General features: G+C 39.2%; 3 protein-coding genes across 3 annotated transcripts; 1 reads left to right on the top strand and 2 right to left on the bottom strand.

The window, feature by feature from the left end:
• Positions 1 to 2769: 2769 nt before the first annotated feature.
• On the bottom strand, positions 2770 to 4125 carry LOC134213406 (uncharacterized). The gene is made up of 2 exons (XM_062692442.1): positions 3966 to 4125; positions 2770 to 3754 (listed from the first exon to the last, which is right to left on the bottom strand). The coding sequence occupies exons 1-2, from the start codon at positions 3976 to 3978 to the stop codon at positions 3228 to 3230; spliced, it is 540 nt and encodes a 179-aa protein (XP_062548426.1). The 5' UTR covers positions 3979 to 4125; the 3' UTR covers positions 2770 to 3227.
• A 25-nt stretch (positions 4126 to 4150) lies between these two features.
• On the top strand, positions 4151 to 5691 carry LOC134213404 (uncharacterized). Its single transcript, XM_062692441.1, has 2 exons — positions 4151 to 4319; positions 4390 to 5691. The coding sequence occupies exons 1-2, from the start codon at positions 4307 to 4309 to the stop codon at positions 5373 to 5375; spliced, it is 999 nt and encodes a 332-aa protein (XP_062548425.1). The 5' UTR covers positions 4151 to 4306; the 3' UTR covers positions 5376 to 5691.
• A 775-nt stretch (positions 5692 to 6466) lies between these two features.
• On the bottom strand, positions 6467 to 8750 carry LOC134217698 (uncharacterized protein K02A2.6-like). Its single transcript, XM_062696510.1, has 2 exons — positions 7079 to 8750; positions 6467 to 6996 (listed from the first exon to the last, which is right to left on the bottom strand). Exons 1-2 carry the CDS (start codon positions 8424 to 8426, stop codon positions 6716 to 6718), a joined length of 1629 nt encoding a protein of 542 aa, XP_062552494.1. The 5' UTR covers positions 8427 to 8750; the 3' UTR covers positions 6467 to 6715.
• Between the last annotated feature and the right edge of the window lie 319 nt (positions 8751 to 9069).

The raw sequence follows: 9069 nt of genomic DNA, 5'->3' as shown, positions 1-9069 counted from the left end.
CATATCAAAAAATATTTTCTGGGTTACTGTGATGATCCCTCCAAAGAGCCGAGCAAAGAGCTTTCCAAAGATTTCCTATTCCACATCTCGATATTTCCATGAGTCGATGATCCCTTCAATATCGACTCATGGAGGTTTGACTGTATGTAGAAAGCTCAAATCAAGCATAATTTTTCATAACGACGTATGTAACAAAAGTATACAAAACGGGGTTTTTAATACAACGTGACAATCACACGCGTCTTTATATAATACGCATCGATTTTACTGATTTCAGATCTTAAAATTCTTTAATTCAATCTTTTTGCGAATCGACGTATGTAAAAGTTTCTATTTTTGAAGTCTCACTGTTACATACGTCGCTTTAACATATGGGAACTAAGAGCGACCTATGTAACAAAAAAAGCAAAACAAAACAAAACTGCAGTTGCGTCAATCATGCACTATGGAAAACCGACCAATGTACACCGACGTACCTGTAGCATACCGGTGTATGTATAATTTTATCGTTTTTCACAGTGAATTTGAATGAACTGAGCTTTACTGCGAAGCACGCTTATTACGTGCCATGTAATGATGCATGCCAGCGGAATTTTATCATCAGACTAAGGCCGGAGTGGCCTGTGCTGCACATAAAAGACTTCTCCATTCAGCTCGGTCCATGGCTGCACTTCGCCAACCACGCAGTCTGCGGAGTGTCCGCAAATCGTCCTCCACCTGATCGATCCACCTTGCCCGCAGTGCACTTCGCCTTTTTGTTCTCGTCGGATCGTTGTCGAGAACCATTTTCACCGGATTACTGTCCGACATTCTGATGCAACTCGTGGTTCATTCGCCTCCTCCACGTACCGTCCGCCATCTGCACCCCACCATAGATGGTACGCAACACTTTCCTTTCGAAAACTCCCAGTGCGCGTTGGTCCTCCACGAGCATCATCCAGGTCTCGTGTCCGTAGAGAACTACCGGTCTTATAAGCGTTTTGTAGATAGTCAGTTTGGTACGGCGGCGAACTCTATTCGATCGGAGCGTCTTGCGGAGTCCAAAGTACGTACGATTTCCAGCCACTATGCGTCTCCAAATTTCTCTGCATGCCAGCGGAAAAAAGTATTGAAAAAAGATTTAGTTTTAAAACAGTTTTAGAAAAAGTTGCCAACTTTCTGCAAAGGATTTCTCCAATCCTCATAATTGTTACATACGTCGTTATGAAAAAATATGCTTGAAATGTATGTAGTTTGAAGGGACTGAGGAAACCATCGACATAGGGAGAGATATCGAGATATAGAACATCGAGATGTAGAGAGTCGGCTGTATACTCAATTAAGTTGAAAACCGGAAGTCTAATTAGGGCCGCGCTAGCCTAATTAGGGCCTAATTAGACTAGCGCACTACTAGCGAAGTTAGGTTTAACGTACGGATTGCGAGAAATATCCAACTTCGATAGTCCCCAATTCCGATTTTCAACTTGACTAGCGATACTAGGGTTCGCACTAGGGTCTTGTCACATATGTCATTCGGCTATCTTGGTGAGCTTTCTTTTGTGGATAATTTGATTTGAATTACATGTTAATCAGGCCGTAGTGCGAACATAGTATAAGATTACACCATTTATCATCATAAATATCCTGTTAAATTAGAGAAATAAAATAAAATTATGTTCTGTATCATTATATTTATTATCATAAATGGCGTAATCTGAATAGGCTATAATCGAAATGGCAATCTATCATATTCTACTAGGGTGGTTAAAAAAAATCAACTTTGCTCCACAGCACTCATCTGATGCTTTCATGTTCTGAGTGTCCTCTGAAAATTTGAGCTCATTTGGATTAAAACTGATTTACCCGATTTAGCACAAGCCGTTTCAAGTTTGCATGCAAATTAGTAAAGAAATTTATTTTTTCATTATACAGTCAAACCTCCATGAGTCGATGTTCTATGACTCGATATCGACTCATGGAAGCAAATTATTCCATATCAAAAAATATTTTCTGGATTACTGTGATGATCCCTCCAAAGAGCTTTCCAAAGATTTCCTATTCCACATCTCGATATTTCCATGAGTCGATGATCCCTTCAATATCGACTCATGGAGGTTTGACTGTACTGATAATGGCGCTTCCTTATTAAGCGCAGGTTAAAAGAAAACCTACATAGCTTGAAATAATACTCAACAGCTTTCACCCAACGAAAACCGCATGTTGGTTAATCGCCTCAATAATTACATAAATAGTACATAATCGATTTTAAGACAGGATGCGAATCAGCGGTAATCGAACCATTGAAACATCGAGTCTCGCCTAACAATACTGTACGGATCATAAAAAGAATCTATTCCTCCGCTCATTTATAGACGCAGCGAAAAATACGCGCCAGATAGTCGCCTTAGAAAAACATACTTCCAGAAAAAAAACTATTTCGATATTTTTGAAAATTTGGCCGCCACGTGGTCGACTCTGGCGGAGAATGCGTGGATAGCACGTGCTATTTGTACTGTACATTTATGAGAGCCTTGGAAAATGATCAGGATTTTGTTGCGAGGCACAATATTTTAGGTTTTTATTGATAATTACGGCCATCCGTAAGTGTCGTTGGTCTTCATTGGATCGGAAACATAATCTATGAGCAAATGCTGGATTCAGCAGGACATCTCAACAGAGGCACCGGTGGTGTTTGTAGCCTCAATGCAGAATTGGTGAAATTGGATAACATGATGGCTCAGGAATCTTTCACGTCTTGAAGCACCGTGAAACAAAAATTAAAAAAAAACATAGGTAACTAGTTTCCTTTTTATTTATATAGTTGTTTCAGAAATCTAACTTTATTCCTGGAATTCTAAAATTGAATAACTGCCTCGAATATATATCAGTCCTGCATGTTAATACAATTCAGTTTATCACAATAGCGTAGATTTATCTTCATAATTTAAGAATCGTCATTTGTTTTAATTCTTGACTTGAAATATAACTCACTAAATCCTGTAAAACAAAAATCTGGGGAAATGTAAGTATTCTGATTGTTTAAACAATGAAACTATATAAACCGAAACTACTCTCTAATTTTGATAATACAGCCATCAGTTTACATATTCGCTCATTCTATCGGACAATGCACTATCCGACAATACTGTTTACATTATGCTAATGTCGAGCCAAGCATTGTCGGATAGTGCAATGTCCGCTAGAATTAGTGTATATGTAAAGGCATATGGGGCAACCATTCTTATGCTCTAACTAGTCGATTTGATAAAGATCTCACTTCCGAACACATCACGCTCAATTTCCTTTGTTTTGTAAGGTATATAGCAAACGAAGTACGATCTCTGTATTTTGCCACACACCAGTTCTTCATTCTGTTTGTTCCGGCCAATGTACAATGGTTCGCCTTGCTCGCTTATTCCCCCGGGAGTTCCTTTCACCAGTGTTTCCCAGCTGTTTATCAATACGAATTGACCCGGGGTGCATAGCACTTCGTACTTGGATCGTTTATGATTTTTGCCGCCCCATGGACAGAAGCATGCCTTCTTCTGCGGATTAATCGAACCGGGCGCAATGGAATTGTTTACCTCCGCGCGTCCCACGTACAGTGTTTGTTTTCCCTCATAACCAGCGACGACGGCATTGGGTGGAACTACCCCGTCCGCAGCAGCCACCCACTTCATCCCATTTAGCTCGTCCCATCGTTGCAGGAATTTTCGATTATTGTACTTGTAGGGCCGATCCGCGTGAAATGGAATGTAATCCCGGTATAGCGTTGCTACAAAGAAAATGACATTATAGCATAGCAATATAACACTGGTCTATTTAGAAATAAAACTTTGAGATCCAACTTTCTAGATTCGTCATGTACGAACAAGGCACACCATATGCAATAAAGCGCTGACGTATACTAATGTGCAGCGAAGTCTGATTTAAAATTATATTATGGGGACTAAATCAAAATGTGAAATGATAAAGAAAATACTGACCGTAATGCACCATGTTGCAGATGTTCCGTTATGCCGGTTTTTTGTTTTTACTACGATTTTTTACAACCTACTAATGAATCATTGTTCTGCACATAGTTATTAATGCACAAATGATGCGTATGCAGACATCTCACGTTGCTGAGAAGTGAGAATATAGTCTTGTTTCGTGAACAGTAAATATAAACAACGCTGCTTCGGTACCTTTCGGCACGACATCAGTGAATAAACGGAATAAACATCTCAAATTATTAGTCACCCACCATCAGTCAGTACTTAAATTGCATCAGATCTTGTAATAAGTCGCTCAAATTTTTGTTATTAAATAAGTGAATTATAAGGAAATGGTCAATCCATGTAAGTAAACTATACATTATAGCACTAAAAATTTATAGAGTTGCACTATTCCGTCACTCATATTCTCCAGTGACCCCTCCAGTTTTGCGTGATCCTGTATTCTGGCCCTTTGGTGACCAAACACTAAATCGAGAAGCAAGGGAAGCACGGTTGGACCGCCGAGACCGCCTGTCCGGCCTACGTTGGGTCTGGGCCTGTAATGGCGCTGTTCCGCAAAAAGCCTTCCAAGCGAGTGTCAATGGGTCAAATCACCAAAGGTACTACATAGGAAGAGCGTACTATGAGGGATCGGTAACGCCCGGGAGGGTGGACATCAAACGAAAAGCATGCAGCATCCCATGGGGCGGCGATGAACGCCTGCGAAATGTGTACGAAGTCCTGTGCACGCCTGGTCAGTTTGTTCGAGTCACGGAAGAGAATACAGAAACCCTGCTGTTGGCCAGCTCAGCCGGTATATCAGAAGAAGGAGAACCCTTGTTCATCGGTCGGGTTGAGCATAAGGGTGAATTTATATACGGAAAAGTTCAAAGATCACATGGCGTTTGTTACATTGCTTACGAGGGCAAGGAACTTGGATTTAAAACCTATGAGCTGTTTGTGGCGAATGTGCCAATGCGACCGAACGATTCTTACTGGGTATCAAACACGAAAGATGAAGTTCCAGATCGGGCAACCGTCGGCGGAGGAACTGTCGGAAAACTACTCTACGTAGGCCGCGCAAAACACCGTGCCTCTCTTACTCCTGGATCGGTGGACCCGTGCACTTGGCGATGCCATATCGCCTGGGGTTCGGACGAACATCAGAAATCAAGCTTTGATTACCTTTGTAACTGCAGTGGAAAATTTGTAAAATCTCATGGAAACAATTTGCCAATCGGAGCCATACGAGGTGGCTACTCGGAATATGGAGAACCTCTTTTCATCGGTCGTGTAAAAGTGAAGGAAGGATATGTCGTGGGGAAGGTTCAGCCATCACACGGTGTTTGCTACATCCCGTACCGCGGTAAGGAGATAGCTTACAAGAAGTATGAAATATTGATGCAGATGATGGACTGAAGTGTGCATGAACCATGTAGCATTTTTTTAATTCGTAATAGAACTATTGGCGAATAATATTAGAGCTTGCGACAATGGAGTTCTTGCAGTGTTATTATTGTTCTTACAATGTGATATTATAATGGTTATAATGTGGGCTTATTTTAGGAGTAAAGTGACTTCATTTGACTAAGATCACCGCACTATACCAGTAAAATAAGTTTATTTGAAGATCACAACTACAATACATACAGTAATTAGTATTAGAGGGATGCGTGTTAAAAGTTGTTTTGTATTCTTTATATTGTCGAATAAAAAAGGTCGTATAATAAAATAATACATTTTCCATTCATTTTTTTTTTTTTCAAATAGACCATAAGAAAACCATAGACTCTCCCTTCTTCACTTACGTATTAATTAGTTTGCGGCCCCTGGCGAGTTTGATAAGATCTCTCTGGTAGAAATTTTCTTCAAATTCTCTCTGGAGCATTCAGTTAGTTTTATTTTTCGAAATTGGCTGTTGATCACTGCATTAAAAATATATGAAGCGGGTTCAACAAGGCCATGTGCGCAGCGAGCAATGTGGAAGACTATATAAGGAAAGATCCACAAAGTAAAAAGTAAGTATTAAAACTCTAGATTACGAAACGACGCTGCCCCCTAAAAACGTGACGCACTTTGCGGATGACCCCTAAGGACCATCCGTAGACTGCGTGGTTGGCGATGTGCAGCTAAAATGATTTATTGCTTATTCGAGACTACATATACTGTGACTATTCGCATACGAGTTCCATGTCAGTTTGAAAAATTGGCATTTGAATTTTTCATTATTTGGCACTTCGCTGTACTTACTTGATACTTGATGGGCTACAGCTCTTCGATGAACCTACGCCGAATGGAGTATCCTTCTCCACTGGACTCGATCCTGGGCCAATCGCTTCCAGTCGCCCTGAACATTGAGCGCCCTCAGGTCCTCTTCAACTGCAAAAAGCCATCGTGTACGCGGCCTTCCACGAAGCCTGCGGCCTCTTCCGGGTTCTCTACTAAATATTATCTTTGCTTGTCGTTCTTCCGGCATACGAACAACGTGACTGTCGTGTCCGTCTTTCAAAACTGCTTCCAGCTCACCCAGGAGCTCCAGTTCACGATCGCTTTCCATAAATGAAACAGCTTTTTTTGTACGTCCGCTTGCGTCAAACTCACTTGCAAAACTGATTTTTATTTTAGAATACCTACTTAGATAATTTTAACAAGTTCAATGAAAACCTGATTTTTCAATGCAACAAACAAGTAATAAAATAATTTTATAAATTTGAATTACGTATCTAATATATACTCTACATCCGCTCTCTCATCTATTCTCATTCATATATATTATACAACAACATATCTTGGAACTTCTTAGGTTTTACGATACTTCTTCTTGGACGACCAGCTCCTCCAGAATCCGTTGCTTCTGACATCTTTAAATATTTTGGAGCACCAGCAAGTGTACGATCCATTTTAACACTAAATGATGAATCTCCTTCTATTACATTAGAATAATTAGTCAGATCTCCCATTACTGCATCCTCGTTTGTATCGCTAACGGTTGTACTGTCCATTTTGTCATCTAGCGATAAATCTTCCTCCCTTGCGTAATCTATATACAAAAAAAAAATTCAATTAAATAAAATGCCAACTCTACATAAGTTGTATCGAAAATCATGTAAAAATTAAAATACCAGAAAATTGTTCCACTGATGAGTCTTTTTCTACTTGATCGTCTGCAATACTACAATTGTTGAAAATCGGCACTAACTTGACGTCTCTGATATTACGACAATATTGAACACCTCTTTCGCTTCTGATGATTATCTTTCCTCCTTCTCTTGATAGAACCGTGTAATGATCTTTTGAAAACGTTGGATCCGTTTTAGTTTTCTTTGGAATTGCCATTACAACTATATCGCCAGGAACAATATTTGAACATTTTGCTCCTCTACGACTATCCGAAAATTGATTACTTGACAATTTTGATAAAGCATCTTTCTCGCGTATATCCGATCGATCAACTTCTTTTCTTGATTGCCATAGACAAGGAAATGTGCCTCTGTATTTCCATCCAACAAGAAGTTCAAACGGTGTAATTCCAAGTCTCGAATGTGGTTTTACAGTATTGTGCACATGAACATATGTATACAGTGCATCTTTCCAATTCTCACCGTCTTGTTTAGCTGCAGAAATTGCCTTGATCAAACCTTGATTTTGACGTTCAACTCCACCATTCGATTGCGGATAGAACGGAATTGATTTCCTAACATTAACACCTTTGTCAAGCCAGAATTGCATGAATTCACTACTCTGGAAAGGGGGGCCGTTATCACTTTGTATTACGAGCGGTAAGCCCCAAGTCATAAATATTTTTGATAATGCCGAATTTGTAGTTTTGGCATCTTTAATTTTCATTTCAACAACAGACAAGTAACGAGAATAAACATCGACTGTTATTAGAAACTCTCCAGCGCCACACCCAGGAAGAGAAAGAAAATCAATTTGAAGTACTTCCCAAGGCCCGTCAGGGAGCCGACGACTTGATAAATGTATTGGTGGATTTTTTCTTGAAATTGTCAAGCAAGTTTTACAGCTTTTAACAAATAACTCCACGTCATTACTCAATCCAGGCCACCAGAAAAATTCTCGCAAAATTCTTTTCATAGTAGCACATCCAATGTGGCCTCGATGAGCGGTTAACAAAACCTTCTGTCGTAATACTTTTGGTAGAATAATCCTTTCCTCTTTCAAAATTCTTGGTCCCATTATACGTAGCTCTTTTCGATGTGCTTCAAAACGATTGAGATATTTTGGCCATTTTCCTGAAATTATTGCTGCCTGAATAGCAATTAATTCTTCATCCTTTTCCGCAGCTAGATCAATGTCTTTCCATGTAATATCCATTGTCCCTGCGTCCAAAGCATACAACATATGCTTATCGTTATCTTCGTCGAAAGGTTCGTCTATTTGAGTACGTTTAATTAATCGTGAAAGAACGTCAGAAACATTCAAATCACCTATAATAGTTAATTGAATCATGTTAATACAGAATAAATCACATTAAATGTAAAAAATAAAACAACGTCGTCACCTGGAACACATTTAACAGCAAAATCAAAATTCTGTAATCTCAGAGCCCATGCTTCCGCTCTAGATATAGCACGCTTTCCAATTTTAAAACCATCTCCGAAAATAAACTTATTTGCTTCGGAATCAGTAATAATGGTGAATGATTTGTTCAACAGATAAAAAGAAAATCGTTCTACGCCCCAAACCATAGCTAATGCTTCGCGTTGGGTTTGTGGATATTTTTTTTCTATTTCAGATAGAGCTTTTGAAGCACAACTTATTATACGTGGAATGTTTTTCTCGTTATACTGAATTAGTGCTGCCCCCAATCCAATCGGGGAAGCATCAACATACAACTCCGTTTCATCTTTGTATCTAAAGAATCCTAGTCTCTTAATCATTTTCAACGCTTCTGTCTTCAAAAATATAAATTCTTTTTCTTCATTATGACTTCAATAAAATGTTTCAGCCTTTGCCAAATTTCTTAGATAATTTGTTTTCTCAGCTCGGTGGTAAATAAAACGTTCTGTGAAATTTATCAGACCAAGGAAACTTTTTACCTCTGATTGCGTTACAGGTCTTCTAAAATCTTCTATTGCTTTCATTTTATCAT

Source organism: Armigeres subalbatus, chromosome 2, assembly GCF_024139115.2.
Source record: "Armigeres subalbatus isolate Guangzhou_Male chromosome 2, GZ_Asu_2, whole genome shotgun sequence".
Classification (NCBI taxonomy): Eukaryota; Metazoa; Arthropoda; class Insecta; order Diptera; family Culicidae; genus Armigeres; species Armigeres subalbatus.
This window is presented reverse-complemented; position numbering and strand designations above follow the sequence as displayed.

What these genes read in the sequence shown, in the direction of transcription:
- LOC134217698 (XM_062696510.1), bottom strand. Translation starts at nt 8,426, where the DNA reads ATGATTCAATTAACTATTATAGGTGATTTGAATGTTTCTGACGTTCTT. An exon ending in ATCAGTGGAACAATTTTCTG is followed by an intron (nt 6,997 to 7,078) that starts GTATTTTAATTT and finishes TTTTGTATATAG; the next exon opens with ATTACGCAAGGGAGGAAGAT.